At 41.5% G+C, this 19,872-nt stretch overlaps 1 protein-coding gene across 2 annotated transcripts in view; it reads left to right on the top strand.

The window, feature by feature from the left end:
• The window catches only part of LOC115585174 (cadherin-4-like), a 244,167-nt gene that overhangs the window by 177,642 nt on the left and 46,653 nt on the right, over window positions 1–19,872 (top strand). For both annotated transcript variants that reach the window (XM_030423358.1, XM_030423359.1), the window contains one exon: window positions 4,656–4,853. In XM_030423358.1, coding sequence (XP_030279218.1) covers window positions 4,656–4,853 — 198 coding nt within the window. The remainder of the gene's footprint in view (window positions 1–4,655; window positions 4,854–19,872) is intronic.

Raw genomic sequence — 19,872 nt, 5'->3', positions numbered from 1 at the left:
ATTTGAAAAGCTCAGTAGCGATGTCATTTTCAAGATAATCTGCAGACTTTATTGCTCTTTCATGTAAAGGATAATGTTTCAGATCGGTCTCTTTGCTCTCATCAGTATTGTTTCCAGATGCAGGCAGCTGTTTTTAGCAAAAAAAATCTGATAAATCCAAATCATACTGAAGCATTTAGCAGCTAAAGGGCCAGCTATTTCATCAGTAGTTGGTGGAGACCAAAAACAGAGCTAAAAGGAGAATAAATACAGGATTTACACACAGCAGATGCATTACCCTATGTAAATACTTATGTTGCTTCTCTACTATTCCTTTTCATCTAGCTCGCTAATAGCTTTTGTAAGATATTCACCTAGCTGGGGGGGAGACTTCAGTCATGCACAATGGGTGGATAGGGAGTGCACATATTATTTTCTGTAAATAAACCAGAAAATGTTTTATATAAATAACCTGGCTTTAAAACTGATGATATGACGTTGGTGTTTACAATGTGTTTCTGCTGCCTGCAAGTGGCCAAAAAGTATAACATTTCAAATTGCAACCATTTCAGTCCAAACTTTGTATATTTTTTTCACTCCTTGGTACCCAGATGGATCAGCTAATCTTGTCTTTCCCTCAGCTTAATGATAAAATGTGTTCTCCTCTTCTATAACATGCCTTTATTTATGTAACATCCTCTCCTTCTGCACCGTTAGTGAAAGTGCCCTCAATTGCACAGTACATGATGTTTGAAATGTAACGCTTGGTTGATGAAACTGAACATGACACCTTAGCCCATGCCCCTCCACACCCCGCACCCCCGTCCACCCACACAAACACATACACACCATATGCCAGGTTGCTTGACGTATTTCCTTTAAAGCAACCTTAAAAGCTTTTCTCCTGGGCGTCCATCTAATGAAGTCAGCCTTGAAAGCATTGTTTCCGCTGGCAGATACAAGCCAACCCTCTGAGGGATCTTGACCAGGCAAGAACAAACAGAGGGAGACAAAGAGAAAACACTTTTTATAGACTGCATTGTACAGGACCCTCAACTTTCAATATGTGCCAGAAGCCATTCCCATCTTCCAACACTGCAGCCTGCTCCTGTGTTGTATTTTATTTTTATTCTCAAATGTCAACTGCTGGGGAGGAACAGTAAGGCTACATGCTGCACAGAAGTAATATAAAAATGAAAAATTGGAAGAGGTATTAAAAACACCAGCCTCTTTATATGTAAATGCATGGTGATTGAACCTCTTTCTCTTTTGCTCCAGAATTCACAAACCTAGATCTTCGGTACTCTGACGAACACCCTCCCACGCATACTCACCAAACACACACATAGGCACACATACATGCACAGTACATGCACACAGACGTAAAGCATGCACATATAGGTTCCACCTTCTGCTCGCTGTTTTCTTTACTGTATTGGCACAACACACCAAACACTGTGAATAAGACATAATTAAAAACAAACATAGTACTTAGCAGATAGTTAGAAAAAAAAAATGGATTCAGGACTAAAGATATGATTTTAAAAAAAATTAATCATCAAACAGAAATTTCCTCAAGAGCAAGAAAAGTGTAACAAATGGCCTAACTCAAAAATTCACATCTGGCTTTTCTAACAAAGGAAACACTTGAATATCTATTGAAAAATTCTTGTTATGTTTGAAATTAATCGGGGTTTGATCTCCTGCATCTATTGACATAATGCTTTAGGAGATGACGCGGCTACAGCGGATGGATAGATGGATGGATGGATGTATAGATAGATGGATAGATATATAGACTGATAGTATTGATTGGACCACCCTCTATGAATAAGTGAGTGAATGTTGAGTGAATTAATTAATTAAAATGTTCTCACGCCTGGTGTCCCTGAAGCAGATATGAAAAAGACATGAACTGGAATTCGTTGGGGCCTGGTGGTAAGAGTGTTTGGAAGGTGATGCTCCGTGCTGCTGTTACCTGCTGGTTCACCATCAGCCTAACACAGCCAAGTGCTCGAGGAATCACTGTTATTGAGACAAGCTGTCAGGACACACTGACTGGGAAGAGAGATGGAGAAAAACAATAACACTGCAAGAGAAGGGCAGGTGGGAGCACGGGAGCAAGGGATAGCTCAGGGAAACGTGATTGAGACAGAGAGTGCAAGTGATGCATCGCTTCAGCAATGATGTTCGTGACTGAATTATTCACGTTTTTACTGACTTGTAACCCTGAGATATGTTGGTAAATTTACTGTAGAACAACTCTGCGGGTTGACAATTTAATGTAACCTTTGAATTCCTTACATACAGCACATCTATGTAGCCCCTGGGACACTGAACATGTGATATGTAGAGAGTGAGCCTTGAGATGGTGGACCATATGTAACCCTGACATAAATGCGCTGAAATGTGTGATGTACTCAAACATATGATACCATTGGTACACAATTAAAGCTCTATCACTGTATTTCCAATTAGTTCTGTTTGTTTCGACCCACTCTGGAAGCATCTGCATTGATGCAGAATGTCTTTAGTTCACCTTCATGTGTTTGGCAGCATTTCCACATGAGGACATCAATTTAGATAGGTGATATGCCTGATAGCTTTAGCATTTGATGTAGCTCCTCTGACTCATGGGTGAGTTAATGTTCATGAGGAGATTGAAAATGTGCTCCTTTCAAGTTCCTTATTTGAGCATCTTTCAGAAAGACAGGTTTGTGGTGGTCATTTCTCTCTGCCTGCAGGGAGTGTGTGAGGGGAGTGTGTGATGGTAGAATACTGTATGATTGAAGCCTGTGTCTGTGGCTCAGCTGTCACTGTCTACGGAAAGAAGCTGTAAATCCTACTACAGACATGCTCTGCGTTAATAGACTTTTTATGCCTGTTGTAAATGACAGCGTCTATAATTTATGGCCTCTTTCACATACATGCACATGTACACACACACATACAGTCTCTTATATGCAAAGAATTTGTGCATGCACACTTTACAGCTCTGTCCCGCCTTATGCATAATGACAGATTAACTTGATAAGATGTCAACATCATTTAACACACCGTGTGTGTTGCTTATATGGTGCATTGCAGAGATTAAGATTGAATGTTTTAAGAGATTTTCAATCCTGATAGTTTTAGAATTTTTCTCAAGCCAGGCGAAATAACACTGTGCAAATAACTGAATGAGAATTTTTTATGTACTGATTTACTTTATTTAAAATTCATTCCTTCAATCATTCATTTATTTTAAAAATAGTTCACTTATCAATACCCTATGAATTTTAAATAGGAGGGGATTTTGTAGATTTCTAAAATAGGATACTAAAAAAAAAAAAAAAAAAGCATGTAAGCTTGTTATTTGTATTGAGTTTAAAATGTTCTCACTGTAATGAATTTCATTATGATTGCAATGTAGTTTCAACTAATATGGTCAAATAATCAAAACATTAATTGATTATATGCCTTTTTTCCAGCTCTTGGCCAATTCTGAAAATCTCCTATTCAGCATCATGGCACAGAAAAATTGTCACTAACGATTGAAAAGCTTGAGAAAGAAAAATATGATAAAAATGTATTTAGGTGGTGCAATAAGCGTTCAGAATAAGAAACTTGAACACACACTTATATTATTTAAAACGTTTAAAGTCTATTAGGGCCCGCTGTGTAAAAAAGGAAATGGTGAGTTGTATTAATTTGGGCGATGAGCAAGGTGCGCTTTCAGACTGATTTTATCACACTCTAAATGTGTAGTTGACCAATGTGATTGCTTGGTCAGAGCTACTTGTATAATGATCCAATCTTCCTCATAGCTATCAAGTGACGGAGTGAGTCAGTGAGGCATTTGTGAGCACATTAAATGACTGTATTAATGTGTGAGTGGATCCATACCACCTGGTTTCCGTAACTCCATAATGCATTCTCTTCGACTATAGTGATGGCGGAAGTACTGCAGGTTAAATAATAGATACAATGTTGTTCCAAAAGCAACCCACAGTGACAAAAGGGAAGACTGCCCCCGGCTGCCTTTCATGGTGGGGGCAAGCTGCCTTACACACTTCCATACCACTTCCTCACTACAGTTGTGTTAAAACACATGTAGCTATATTTAGGGTAACGATTTCAGATAACAAAGAGATGGTGCCACCAGAACTTGCTGCCAAGGAAACCTATGACTGTGGCAACTAAAGAACCCACATCATTAAAAGTGAGGCAGGAGTCAATTTTACCTTAATCTAAGTTCCCTGATTTTTGCCATACTATATCAATTAAAAAATGGTCTTAATAGAGCAATTGATTATCTAGTGTCTGTTGATATGATATTAGATAAATCTGCTAATATGATTAGAGAACGTAGATCGCAACATAGATCGCATGTATGTGCAGATTGTTAGTGGGATCAGATGTACCTGGTAACCACAGTGGAGGAGATGTGCTCTGATGCGGCCCAATTAAAGAACTTGATACTTGATGTTGCCAAGTGATTTATACAGTGCTTACTGCTCAATTCTCACTTCCACCAAAAGATTTTAAACAAAACATCTTGTTTGACCTGATGAACAGTACTGAACTTGTCTTGTTGTCCTTTGAGTTTCTGATCTGACATAGAAAACCCTCGGCTATCACATCAGTTACTGTTATCATTAACAGCCTACTAAATAAAGCCTTGTGTTGTCTTAAAGGTCACGAAGGAAGAGGGGAAAGTTGCAGAGAGAAAAGAGAGGAAGGAGGCGTTCCAAGCACCACCCCCTGTCATCATGTTCTCGGGGTCCCGCCTGAACAGCTCCAAGGGTCTGCGGAGACAGAAGAGGGACTGGGTGATCCCACCAATCAACGTGGCAGAAAATTCTCGAGGACCATTCCCTCAGATGCTCGTCAGCGTAAGTGACAGATTTGATGGGCCGCATCACTGATTCGTTCTGAATTCACAGCTGGGATTTCTTGAGGGCACTTCATGGCCAACGCTGATTGTGGGTGTGTGATGATTAGTGATAAAGAACAGAAATACATTAACATAACGGGTTTGTTCTCCTCGTCCTCACAGATGATTATGTTGTGATCCCCCAATGTAATTATAGCCACAAAATCTTAAGGTATTTAAACAGCCCTGATTGGCCCTGAGACATTTTCCCTTCAGACACGAAACAGGCTCCAAAACAGCTAAGCAGCTAAACCCTCCCACAGTGAGAGGTCCATTGGGTTCACAGTGAATCGAATGATTATTTCTGCTCCTTCATGCATCCTTTCTTTCCTTTATCAGGCCATTTCAGAAAGGTTGCCCGAAGTTCAATACTATTCCTCTAGCTCCTTTATAACAATACAAATTTGTCACAGAATCTTTGCTGAAGCCATAACTCTGAGCCTCCTGTGGGATATAAGGAGAATGTTAGAAAAGCTTCCCAGGCCCATAAGAACAATGAGGTTAATTCGCCTTGCCCAATAACATCTTGATAGTTTAAACTTAAATAGATCAGAGGTAATAACATGGACAATAACCGGCATCCATGCCTAAAGAACTAAACGACACCTCAGCTGTTGTTGCCTCATCATTATTCAATAAACCCTAACATCCTCATTTAGCATTCAATATTGAAATGTGGCAACAACAACTTACTCCCATCTCTGCGAATTTCACTTCTGCAAAACTGCTAGTTTTGATAAGTACAAAATATCAACACAACATGGTTGAAGGTCGAGCCTGTACAAAGCTGTCTGACAAAAAAACATGAATAAATAAATGTTTGTGTAAATGTGTTGTGCAAAGCTCTAGCTGCAGAGTGTTTTAAGATTTCATAGATTCTGTCACAACAGAATGCGCAGTTTGCCTCTCTCATAGCAGATCTCTAGACTCTGAGCTTGTTGTGCATGCTGTAATTCATCAAAAACCATCATTCCAGGAGTCCACTGTCTCATTCCCTGCTCCCACTTTCCTTCTCTCTGTATCTTGGATATCTAGCCATCAGCTAGCTGTTTACAAACCTCTCACAGTTTATCTCTTTTGGGTCTTAAATTGTGCAAAAGAAGCGCCTTTTCCTTTTGTTTCTGTTCTTTGTTTTCCTGCCGGGTTTCATCCAATCCCCAGGGAAAAGCCTCAGGAGCTGCTTGAAGGAAACTTTTTTGATTCTCCTTTCTTTTTTTTTTTATATAGTGAAACAAAAACGTCAAGTCAAAGACGAGAGTTGTAAGTCTTTGTTTTGGAGTTGGAGTGTGTCCCATCAGCCTGGCATGGTGTGGCACTCTCATCTGAGCTTGCTCAGCCCTTCAGTAGTGCTACACCAGCCATAAACTGGCCAAACAGTTCTGCTGATTCCATGAGCTGGTTAAAACCAGAGAGAGACTGAGGGGATGAGGACGGGCGAGGGGGTGGGGGCGGGTATCAAAGGAACATTTGGAGGTATATTGTGCAGCCAAACACAATCCACTTTGTGCAGTAAATAGGTCCGTCAGGGGCTGGTGGATTGCTGAGAGTGTAGCGTTCAGTGCAGAGGAGAAGTGATGCGTGCTGATGCCTCCGTTGGGGTCTCAGGCTCCCGTCTTTCTCTTTAATGATGACTGGAGGGCAGGCAGGGCCATACTGAGAACTAAAGATTTTAACAAGGAGACAGCTCTGGGGGTTGGATGGCATGGGAATGATTTTGCCATACGTATTGTTTATTTGTTTATTCCACTTTTACAACCTCTTTGGTCCCCTGCTGAGAATTGAGGCTTTTGTGCATCTGTTTCAACTTTAATTTCATCAAGCAAAGAGAACTTTTTTTTTCAGTTTCTGACATTTAATATGTTAATCACAATTTCCAATTTTTTTGAACATGTTGGAAAACAGAGTTCACAGTCTTTCTGTCTCACCCCCCCCCCAACCCCCCGTCTCTCCAACTGTGCCATTACTCAGTGCTCTGTGTGCTGTGGCTGTGTGATGCCTCCTCTAATGGCCTGTGAAGTCAGTCCCTTTCCTAATGGGCTGTTCTGTCATCTAGCGCAGCACTGAGTGACATGCAGACAGCGGCCTTCCCCACCATCCCGCCGGTTTTCTCCCTGCCCTGACCAAGTTGCCATCAGTTGGACAGGTGGGGTGACAGCAGCCCTCACCTGCATCTCCCCAGGTCTGCGGCACTGTCACTTTGATCAGGCCAGCACAGGACCGGGCAGGTGTCAGGACAGAGGCTCTACTGACTGGCCTCTGAGCTTGCAGCCTGACATGGCTCGAGGGAGATGTTGACGCTTAGGTGAAGTGTTGGCAGAACTGTACTCCCATTGCTCCTTAAAGCCAAGACAGTGTCAAAAGTCAGCAAGATGTTATTGACTGCCTTTTTTTAATAGCAGTGCTAAAATAATTGCTCTCACACTTCAGACTCTTCCACTGTACATCAAGGTGTAGTGTGTATCATGTAACTCCGTAGCTTAACATTAAACCCCATCAGCCTCAAGTGTCAAATAGTTGTACTGGATGTAGCCTGATGTTAGCATCACTGGTTCCACCTCATTTGTCTTTCCATATGATGGACAGCAGTGCTCTGCTTTCTCACAATCAGAGGTAGGTAGCGTAGACAAAAACTGTACTCAAGTTAAAGTACTGTAAATTTGTAAAAAGTTACAGGTAAAGAATTTTTGACCACTCACGCTGTGTATAGCTGACAGAGACAAGTTGTTTCTGAATTTAAGTCATTATTGTTTTGTTTACAAAGGAGAAATGTTATGTTTGATCATTAAAGGAATGTAAAGAACAATAAATGGATAAAGTGTTCAAGACTTCAAGAAGTGTCGAAGCGTAAATCAGTCAGAAGCAAGTTATTAGTGTGTCACTTAAATCATCTGGTCGGAAGCAACTCAGTAGCTTAAAGCATTGGCTTAGCTCCTACACGTACCAATACCAAAAGTATCTACTGAAAGAGAAACTCGACCAGTGGTGCCCTTTTTTGCAGGGCCCGCCATCTCTATATTTTCAGTCTTCTTTAGGAATATACACACTACACTCTGACAAAGACAGAGTGGAAATGGCCTAGTGTAGAAGATATACAGCTTGACTAATCAGGAAGTTGGGTAGCAGGCAAAGAAATGGAGAAACACATTAAAATCCAACCTATCTGCATCATATGACTTTTGATGAAGAAAAATGCCTCCAGAAAATGAAAGACCACACTTCAGAAAGTCAGAGAGCTTCAGTACAGCTGTCACCACAGTTTTGCCACCAAAGTGAGATTTGGTGATGAAATGACCTTTCTTCTTTTTAAGGCATATGACAAGAAAACAGATAAGATAAGTAGATGAATGTCAGGGTCTAGCTGAAGTTGTGACAATATGATTCATACAACAGACACACTTCCTACTGACAGTTCTCTGATGTCCAAACAACTTTCACAACTGCAGCTTGCTGCCCTCTGCACTGCATTCTGCTAATATTAGCTGACACACTGTTTGAAGGCCATACTCCCAACAGTGGAAAAAGAAATAAGAGGCCAAGATTTTTTTGTCTCATCAAAATCTCCCTCTGTACCAAAAGTATTTATTCTGATATGAGTCATGAGGAGCCACGGCTGAGGTAGAAAAACAGACTGCCAACAGTTCTGGGATCAGCAGACCACTAGCCTCTTATCATAATGCCCATAAGTGTATTAATGAGTGAATAAGTAATGCAATCATGTATCTAAATGTAAAGATGTAAAATATTGCTTTTTTTCTCAAGCAATCTTGACATTTAAGAGTAAAAAGTATGCTGCATTAAATGTACTCCATCAAATAGAGTTTGCTCAAAAATGACGCTTGAATTCAACAGTTTGATCCGAGATGTTGTGATGGTCTCTGTGGACACAGTCTCTGATTTCACCTTAAACCAAGCATGGCTCTTATTCCGACTCACTTCCTCCCCAGCGAAGTCCAACTGGTCAGGTTTGATGGTTGAAAGACAAAGTCCAAAACTCTTAACCCCAAAACAACTAGCTTCTTCTCCAATGCTGATTTAAAAATGTCTGCTACAGGCAGTATGTGTTTCGGTAATAAAGCCAAAGAGATGACGGTTAAAAAAAACAAAATATATCATAATTCTCATTTATAGTTGCCACAGCAAACCTTGAAGAGCCAGTCCCCTATATTAGCTAGTTTACACAGCTGACTAACTGTCTTTTCACATAACTGCATTTTTTTTTTTTATAAATTAAGGTCCAGTGGGGCACAGGTGCAGGACCTGTCCATAACAAAGGTCAAGTCATTTTTAGCCATCTGAATGCAGAAATGTTACATATTGCAATTTTGAGTCCATATCACGTACATGCAACTCACTGCTTTCATTTGAAGGGTATAAGAGGTGCTTAACTTTAAACAAAAAGACTAAATAAAAACTTGGCAAAGTGAGCCATGGATAGGGAACAGAAACACTAAACTAGAACAAAGCAAAGAGAGGAAGAGTTCCAGAAAGACTAAAACAAAGAGTGGGGGGAGTAATTTTTCACAATAAACAGGTGTTCATTGTCGTTCTCTTTCTTCTGCAGCCAAACAGCCATCAATAGCATGTAAGGGACATTGATTTTTCACAGAGGCTTTTTGAAACCTTCCATTGATCCACACACTTCTCCTACGGCAGAGAGACATTGATTTCTTCTGCTCGGGTAAATAAAGACTCAACATAACCACCCCCGCCGCCACCACCCAACTCCCTTAACCCCCCATTAGAACAGCCGTCAGCAGAAAAATGAACAAAACCTTGATGAAACAACAGTTTAGCCAAGGAGCCAGATAGGGTATGAATAAATGTTTGTCCAGTAAAATGCCTGTTTTATTGTACTGTCCGCTGACTCTGTGAGAAAATAATAGAGAGAGTGAAAGATGTGGTTTTGACTGGTCAGAGTTGCTGGTGTGGGTGAGAAAGTTGTACAACACATCAGATGCTTTTAATGGATTAGTTTGACATTTTGGGAAATGTGCTTATTTTCTTCATCGCTGGGAGTTAGATGAGAAGATGGTTGCCACTGTCATAAACAAAGCTACAGCCAAAGATGACTAACCTGTCTTAGCATTAAGGATAAGTTCACCAAAAAAACATTTTATTTATTCTACTAGACCTTGTGAGGATAAATAGTCAAGTGCAGTCTCATAGTCGACAAAACCTTTCTGGAACTTGATAGCAAAACAGCGTTGTAGCATTTTTCTAAACAATTGAAGCAGATAGTAGTAAATAGATCCCAAGTTGTTTTGAAAAGATTAAGTCCCCAGCTACTTCATTTGTTAAGGAGAATGCCACAACATTTGCCCGTGAAGCTCCAGCATTGGTTTGAGGACTATAGTCTATAGTAAAGTTCTCTTTTTAAGCATTACTAATTAGCTTTTCCCTCAAATGCAACTGAATGAGGTGTCTCTAAACATCTTCAGTAGATACAAAAACACTTTCTCAAAGCTTTAGTCGTGTTTTTACCCTTTTCTCGCCATCTCTTTTCTTCTAATTGTTCACCCATTGCATCATTTGTGCCCTTGTCATCTGTCTTTTCATCCTCTCTCTTCAAACCTGTTGTTCATTCACTTCTAACCCACGTACGCTCACTTGGTAATAATTTAGTAGTTATGTAACGAAGGTATTATTTTGAGAGAGAAAACATTTATTTTGAGAACTAGAATAAGGGATGTGAAAATGACTGCAATTTTCAGCTAAACTGTTGTTTTACTGGATAATATTTTTTTGGAAGAAAATTCTTCTGTCTGCCGACTGTCCTTGAGAAAGAGAAGCCAGATATTTTGATAGTGTGGCTGCATCCCTCAGTAATCTCAGGACATTATATTGACAGGAATACCATAGAGAGAAACAGCAGCTGTGAGAGCAATAAGCCAAATAAATGGGTGCTTGTCAGAAGCCCTCTATTGACTGATATGTAGAGACAGACCTCATTTGATATCTTGCACTATAATCGACAACTCAAGTGTATCAGTATTTTGGTGCAGGCATTTATTTCCTAGTTGTAGCTTGAGGAAATATGTCTAATAACAGGGAGCCTGAATGTTAAACAGTGCACAAAATACTGACATTTGTATCCGATTTGATGTGTGTTGGAGTGCATCTGGTTATGTTTATGGTACTCACTGCAGCACCTGTGCTCCAATTTCTGCATCTCTCTCCGTGGAGCATGTTGTGAAAAGTGTTTTCTGAGCAGAATGAGAGAACTCCCCCCCTGAGGTGTCTGCCATCTCCTCTGCGTACGTTTACCAGTGATTAATGACTGCTCCGCTTCACTGACAGAGACGGCAACAACAAAAACACCAGAACGACAGACAAAAAAAAGGGGGAAAAAAAGATCTGAAAGAAAAGGAGGAGACAAAAAGCAACATACTGTACAAGCGAGCAAGAGCTGTGGCTGATTGCATTGGAGAATTTGAGGCGGGGGGGTGCAAAGACATGTGCTTGTGAGTGAGAACAAGAGAAAGCGACAGAAAGAAAGGAAAAGAAGCAAGAGAGGCAAAGTAGGGTTCAACCGGGATTAGAGGCACGTCTGTGTTTGTGTTTAGGTCTGATAGACTTCCCGGAGAACTGCTGTTCACGGCCTCTTCCCTCGAGTCTAATGAAGCCTTCTGGCATCTACCACCCCACCGCTCGGCCAACACCAGCACTGCACTGACTAGCCTGCCCCTTCATCTTTTTCGACTCTCTCCTGCGGAGACATACGCTCACAAGCACACACACTCAATCAGACACAAACGTGCACATGCATACCCGGGCACAGAGAGAAATTACTTGTCCTACGCAAGCAGCAAACAAAGGATCAGCAAAGCGCATGTGCCGTGTTGTTGCCTTTGTATATGCTCATTGTTTGGGGTTTTGTTTGGTCGCATTTCTGCTTTATCCCTGAACAAAGAGAAGAAAAAACTAAGCCAGAAAAACAGAACTCATCTTGTTTTTCTTTAACCCAGTCCGCCAGAGAAACTGCAGGATGGTGAAACGCAGGGATGCGAGTATTTAAGGATCAAAATCCAGATCCAGAGCTCAGTCCCTAGGAAGCCACATTGCTGCCCATGTGGACCTGAACCGAACTTCAGGCTCTTGGCTAAATAAATTCAAGCTGTGAAAACAAATGTGTGCTGACATTAAGTCCCTCAAACACATCAACTGTACAGGATGTGCACTGCTGTATATGTATTCAAGCATAGTTTGTTCAAGGGTATGTTTTTTTTTGGTTTTGTGTTCTTTCAAAGTTCTCGTGCACTACTGAGGTCCTTTTTCTTGGCATTCGTACAACTTCAACACAAATATACTCAATTCAAACACACACATTACATTAGCTCTATCAAGCCAGGAAGAAATATAGGAAACAATAAACACCTTTCAGGTATGCTTGGACCTCCTGTAGAGTTTGAAGAGGGAGGAAATGAGATCTCGGTGGACTCTGGGGGTGCAAACAGTCAGATCAGCATCAAATTTGTGCTTTGTTTTACCGAATACCACATCTTGACAAGTTTTGAATCTCTTGGCTTTTTGTTTGATTTCACCTCCTTAAGAATTCACACAAGGTATTTTCCCCACAAATCTCAGCGCTATCATTCCAGCACAAGCGAACCTTGTTTGGTTCAATCCGCAGTTTGATATTTACTGATCCTCTTTTTTTTTGTTACATCTTTGCCTCATTGCTCTATGGATGGGAATTTCAGATGCTAGGTCGACAGCTGGTTGGTGCACCACTTTGGTCTGGACTAAAATATCTCAACAACTACTGGATGGATTGCCATATTCTACAGTTACTCGTGGTCCCCAGAGGATGAAGCCGACTGAGTTTGGCAATCCCCATACTACTCCTCTAGCGGTATCTGCAGTTGACCTTTTTGGATTTTAGTTTCATCTACAACTATTTGCAGGACTGGTGTGAAATTCCCTCAGGATTTGTAATCCCTTGACCTTTCTTCTTGCAACACCATCAAATCAAAGTGTAATGCACCAGTACTTAGCCTCAACTGTAGCTCTTATTATTTTGCTGATACCCCTTTCAAACTTTAATGTGAGTGGATACAATCGACGCAATGCTATTACGTTTGTTCTTTGTGTGTTCTCTGTTCAGGCTTCCTTGCCTGTCAGCTGCCCGATCGGTACTGCGCATGTGCATCTCTTAACAAAGATGAGAAAGAAGCGAGACATCTTACTCCTTAGCAGCTTCCGACATCACCTTCAAAAAAAGCAATTTGTCTAATTCAGAATATAAGTGATTAATACTTTGTAAAACAAGTTATTTACTTCTGGATGTAGTCTGACGAGATATATGATCTAGTGCTTTCTACTGTTCGCTGTTTTTCTGGCACACCTGGGATGGTGAACATAATATGCAGAGCACGGTAATGGGAAAATAGTTGATCACCTATTTTTAGAGAGGTACCCCAACTGTTCTATCCATGCACAAGTAAGTCAACATTAGAAACTGCTAATGTAAAAATGACTGTTCATTTATTTAATAAAGTCTGCTCTTGTAACAGCGAAGATGGAGCTCCATAGCCAGCCCTTGGTTATTATGGCATGAATGAAAAACCAGAGGAAGTTCAGAGTGCTTTACATTGTTACTCTTGCTAATGGAGTCTTGTGATGCAGGAACATGCTCACCCCTGTCTTTTTTGACAGTTGATATCATTAATGAAACATACGGCCATAAAAGCAATTTTATTATCCTCTGAACACCAAGAGACTCAGGTATATAAGAGAAGAGCTGGGCATCCAGGGACACATAAATATCTCAAGGAAGAAGGTGGTCGATGGGGAAAGGCTTCACGAATGCCTTGACAGCCTTATTATTTTCCGGTTTGTTCTGATTCTTGTTTCTCTTCAATGATCCCCTATTTTCTTAAGAGCCAGACCCCCTCTCTTTGTAGAGTAGTCTTGTCTTGGCATATAACAAATACCTTATGAGCTTCATTTCCTTTCCTCTAATGAAATTAGTGCGATCAATGTAATTACATTTATCAGCCCCAGGAAATGGAGTCTCCTACAATCTCCTGGTATTGACGAGGAAAATGAATTGTTACAACATTCATATATTTGTCAGCAGCATTTGGCCTTTGTTTCCCTCCTGTGTTCAGGGAAGTGAGACTGAAATGTAATTTTCACTGTTTAATATCTCATTATTTTGAAATTAGTGGCGTGAAGTCCTTGTAAACATGTTCATCAGGCGTCCTCAGCTACGGTTTATTTTTCAAGAGAACATTTTCCAGACGTTGCCTCGTTGTGCACACCCAGGCCCAGAGCTGCTGCTACAGAGGCTTTACAATAACGAAATAAACAACAAAAAAAACCCTGCCTCAGCCACCCACTCACTCATACCCACACAAACGGAAAGCACAGACACAGACACACACACACACACACACACACACACACATAGAGATAAACACACACATGTTCACAAATCCCCCCCAACACATTCCTCTCTGATATGACATCAGGCAGCACCAGGCGGGCTCCCTCCTGGGTTCAGTTGGTGTTAAATTAAACAGTAAATCATCTCTCCAAAAGACACAAGAGTTATGTGTGAGTCAAGGGCAACAGTTCTGGGCTCTTTAATAGGAGATGAGGAGGACTTTATGAAGGAGATAAATAACAGCTTAACAAACAGCCTCTGCCTGGTCCCCTGGAGGTTGGCCTCAGCGACCCCGTGGATCAGTAGGATGAAGGAGAGCCAAGAATCTCTATTCCTCTGAAGACATGAAAAAATAATGTGCAGTGAAATTGGAAGAAAGATATTCTGAAGGGGACTCAGGGAGGTGGGGACCAGCGATAAAGCGGTTTGAGGGTGGTAGTGATTGTTGGTGATATGAGACAAGGTCGGTCAAATAGAGAGGACAGGTTGGCAGACAGACAGACAGACAGAGGGACAGAACAACAGCAGAGCATAAAAGTGGATACAGAGGAAATCATGCAGGCAGACATGCACGCATGGCAGTTGTCCAATCAGGTAAAACTTAACACCCACCCACCTTGCTCAGTAATGTTTGTATGTTTCCCTGAGAGACACACCTAAGAGAATTAAAGTTGATTCAACTCAAAACAACAGCATTCAGAGTAAATAAACAAAAAGGTAATTACGAAGGGAAAAAAACCTAAGGCATGTGATTGAATTGAATTGAAGCGCTTCTGGGTGTAAGTCATGTGATAAAAAATTCTAATCACACTTAATGTGCTTGTTTTTTTTCCCATTCCCCCATCTTTTGCTCTTTCTCTCCTGGAGGAAAAATGTGAGGGAAATCAAAATTGAGGCCTGCATCAGAATAAAGTGATCCTATTTACTTCGTCATTTACAGTGAAAAGCCTCAGTCAGAATCTTTTCATGCAAGTATAATGGATACTGTCATGGGGTGATCATGGTTTTTGTATAATGGTAATACCCCCTAACCACAGACACACACATACGCACACACACACTTGAGCTCAGACAGACACACATGAAGATCTGGCACAAGCATACATTCATCACTGTGTATATGTGTAATAAAATTCCTCACTGTGCAATGAAATGCTTTACAGCATCTCACGATGAAATGGCTCCTAAGATAAACAGTTAAGCACCAGATAAAAAGTTGCCGGTATTTTATAACTCGTCCTTTAACTTTGCAGCCGTCTCATTGCTTCCCGCTTATGCGTACTTCTGGCCAGTACTCCCCGATGCTGCTTTACACATTTTTTATTTGCTCTTCATTTTCAGGAGAAAAGAACATTTCCTCCTAACGCTCTATAAAAGCTTTAACATCCCACATTGTTCATAAAACCAGAGTGATGCATAGCTCTTTGCACAGCGCCTGGCATCGCGGCATACAGGGATTGATGTTATGGTTCATCTGAGGCCGTGCGAAGCCCTTCTTTATATAAGGTGATTTGTACTGGCTGCTATGTAGTCAGTGTCACTTTAAAGAGGACTCAGCATCAAGTCAAGCGGCTAGTGCATATCCAGATTTTCAACAATGTTTCCCTGATGACTTCTGGGAATAGAAAGAGGTTCTTCTTTCCTGACCGCTGATCCATTTTCTGATCTGTGTCAATCAAGGAACGACAGGCCAGCTGCTTCTGTAAAAAAGCAAGAACCACATGTACACCAGCCATCTGTGTGTCATCCTTATAATACGTGCCTGTGCTTGAGTAAAAATACACAGGCGTGAATCCACAGACACAGATGCATGGCTGCACAAACATAAGCACACACACCTCCTCACTCTTCCAAGGTTCATTTGTCAAGATGACAGCTGGACTCTTGCTGAGGTGGAGTTTGCCAAGCAGAATCCCTTGCTTGGTTAGCAGGAGCCAGAACATCCTGGGAAACATTCTGACACACACTTAGAGGCTGCAGTGTGACCACGTATGTGTGTATGTGTGTGCGCGTGTGTGTGTGCATGCCTGTCTATGTGTTGTGAATGCACAACTTTTCAAAACACCCAGCAGCAGCATGGCAAGGTCCAGCCCCACTTCAGTTTCTGCCTGTGCTTGGCAGGGGCCGGCTTGGCAAGGAGCAGCCCATTTTGTCAGGCTTCCAGTCAACATCAAACGTGCATACTGCTCCCGCCTCTACCTGAACACCTCTCCTCTTTTGCTTTTTCCACTCACATCTGGGTCCTTAGACATCTGTTTTTCTCATGATACCTCCGAAATGTTTGCCCCTGTAGGCTGGGAGGAATGAACTGTATGCTTTTCCTTCCAAAACAACCCTTCAGCTGTGTCCACTAGAAATGTGTCCGTGAAATGATGTAACTGGATGCTTTTCTGACCAGATTGAAAAAGACAATGCGAGGGGAATTCACTCCAGCAGGACACAATCCCACAAAGGTCACATGTCTGGTCAAAGGATAAAAACTCTCCCCCAAACTTTGTCCCACCCTGGTAACTTCTCTATATACTTCCTGTTTCCAGGTTTCCAGCCAAAAGGGCTCATACTCTGCTACATTTGTGCTGATGCAGTCAATTCATAGCCACTTTCATTCCCCCCTCTTACTCTTACCCTTTCTTCCCTCCATTTTTCCTCTAGTCTGCATTTCTCTTCCTCTCTGCTGCCTGGTGGTGAGAAGAAGCAAGTGAAGGAAGGGTGTGGGAAAAGAGGGGAGAAAGTGGTGTATGAAAGGTGGGCAGTGCAAAAGTGTGTGTGCTTGTATTGGTATGGAGTGGATCGGTGGGGAGGTAAATGGCTGAGAAAAGTGCAATAGCAGCAGATTTCATGCCACAGTCACCCTCTCTCTCCCTCTGCTTCCCTCTCCTATACAAGTCTCCAACACTCTTTCCTCTAATTACTCAGATTGGGTTTCCTGGGGATAAAGGGAGGAAAAGGGAGTTACAGGGGGTCCTTGATATTGTCCTTGTCGAAGCCTTGGGGAGCGACTTGAGAAGTCATTCATGCATCCATCACACTCCCGATTTCACAATTTAATCAATCCCCTAATGAAAGAGAGTGGCAGAGAGAGAGGGCAGGGAGAGAGAGGTAATGGTGAGATGGCAGCCCTTACACTCTAACCCTGCTAAGCCAAAGCTAAGGGGTGCGGCCGCTCTTTGTCTGCCACCACAATGGCTGCCTTATTTTCATTCTCCCTGCCTGGAAGAGGGGAGTGAGGAGGGCGAGTCATTCCATTGTTACCTCCAGGGAGAATAGCACCTCTAATTTGCCATAAGCCTGTACTATTAAAGACCAGACTCCTTTCACACTGCAATAATTGGAAAAGTCATTCACTGCTTAACTTCCATTACTCCATGTTATTTTCACTAATGTGGAGGAAGGTCTTTTAATAATCTCACGTGCGTCACTTCTAGCTATCACTCAAATGATACAAAAGCACATAGAGCACACTATCTCTCCATTTAATTTTTTTACACACTCACAGAGACCAATAAGCCAGATAAATGTGAAAGCTCATCTTTTTGGCCCTGCGTCCTCTCTGTGAATGTGAAAATGGCATTTACGCATTTTAGTGCAGGCAGGGGAAAACTGAGCTTTTCAGAGGCAATGACAGAAGCGCATCTGTTCAAAACCCTCTGCAGCAGTAGAGTTGAAAATGGCAACTTTCTCTCACCTCTGACTGACTGTGTATTTATTCATTCTGAATGTCGGTGAAGAAGACCACACAGTACAGGTGTTGGTAGAAAGCATGAAATTAGTGATTCTCTCAGTGCAACTTTTCTGAGTTACAATACAAATCATCATGAATGCAGTTGATGTATGGGGGTTCAGTTATATCAGGAGAGGACACAACTGAGATTTAACCAGTTGAGACTCAGCAGAGCAATGTAGCTATGAGAGACAGAACAGCCTAATTGTGTTGTTCGCACCAATTGTTTCTGCATGAATGAATTACTTTATAAGACTAACATGAGCCCTTCAGGAGTCTTCCATGCTAGTTGTTCTGGGAATCTGCACAGCAAATCTATGAGCGAAGTTCTAACGTCAGAATGCTAACATGCTCGCAAAGAGTTGCATAGTAGAATTGGATTATAGTTACGCAGGTATCTTATCATGAAAGACTTACCAGAATTTTGACCCAGTGATGGCAGAAGAAAAATTAAGTATCACCAAATTTGTTGCATTTAGTTTTTGGGGATCATGAATGTCTACCAGGTTCAAGCCAATACATCCAATTGTGGTTGAGACGCTTCCCTCAGGTCAACCTTGTGGGCGCCAGAGGAAAAGTTGGTCGTCCTCCATTGAGGGCCAACACTAAGCCACAGATACGTCTGTATATGCAGACTCTAACTCTCGTCAGATAATGAATACAATATGTTATGCTGTTATGCTTAAGTTAGCGAGTGCATATTTGAAAATCCCAACTTCAAACTGAGATACTCAACATCAATCCTTCCCTAGCTTTTGAAGAGATACAATGCTCGACATCAAAGCGCAAGCAAAAGTCTGTGTTTTAAAAAGGCCACAGGAAAGCTTTTAATGCAGACACTTTGCTGACTCACGGCAAAATACACAAGGTGTCTTTTTATCTTTGCACGTGCAACAGAGTGCATTTGACAGATGGAATATTGGTGTGATATGCAGTGCCACCAAAAAACCTTTCTCTTGTAGATGCTCTTTTTCTTCAGTTAACCAGTCTGTTTGTGACCTTCTGGTCAATACCTGTATTTCTCGCCTGCCTGTTAGGCTTTACTGTACTGTTAGAGGAACATATCTCTCTGTTTGTTCCTTTTGGCGTTCATGTTTTGTGCAGCTATCCCTGTTTGTTAGGCTTTAGAGCCGTGAGAGGCCTGGCTTTCAGCTCTTTAGGGGATTGCTGTGACTTTGCCGTCTGCAAGCGACGGTTTCTGCTGTCCTACTGCTCACTGAACCAGTGTCCTTCTCTGAACAGCGGCACAGTACAGCGCACCTAATTGGCACTCATGACATGTCTCTGAGTGTTTGTGTGTGTGTATGTATGTGCCTGCATGTTTCTCTTAATGTTTCTGTGCGACATGCTTAAGCCAGATAGTGGTACTTTGAAGATTTTACCAGCTCAAGCAGTTGAATGCAGTTCCACTTTGTTTTGTGGCACTGTTTGTATTTGTTTGTTTTTGGTTACAACTTTCTTATTACAGTTTCTTTCAAGTGTGACATTTCAAAAATGACCACAGGCTCGTATTTGCATTCATAGCAGATTTCACTGCGAGGGTCAGAAGATCAAACCGTTAACCTCCCGAATGAAGGATGGTTGTGCCACTTGTTCCAACACAATAGCCACATACACTTCACATTGCACATTGCAGCAGTACTTGCACATTACTCACAATATGATGTCCTTGAAAGTTCTTGTTGGCAGCTCACAGCCTATGTGGTTCCATATTTATGACATTTTATATAAAATATCAAATGCATTGAAAGTACATCTTCTGTCAGCCACATCTGATATATGTGCTGTCTGTGAAACGGACTTAGTAAAAACAAAATGAACCTCTTCTGGTACTTGTGCTTTACTTTTGGTGATTTAGATTTAGCTGTT

This window comes from Sparus aurata, chromosome 7, assembly GCF_900880675.1.
Source record: "Sparus aurata chromosome 7, fSpaAur1.1, whole genome shotgun sequence".
In the NCBI taxonomy this organism is placed as follows: Eukaryota; Metazoa; Chordata; class Actinopteri; order Spariformes; family Sparidae; genus Sparus; species Sparus aurata.
This window is presented reverse-complemented; position numbering and strand designations above follow the sequence as displayed.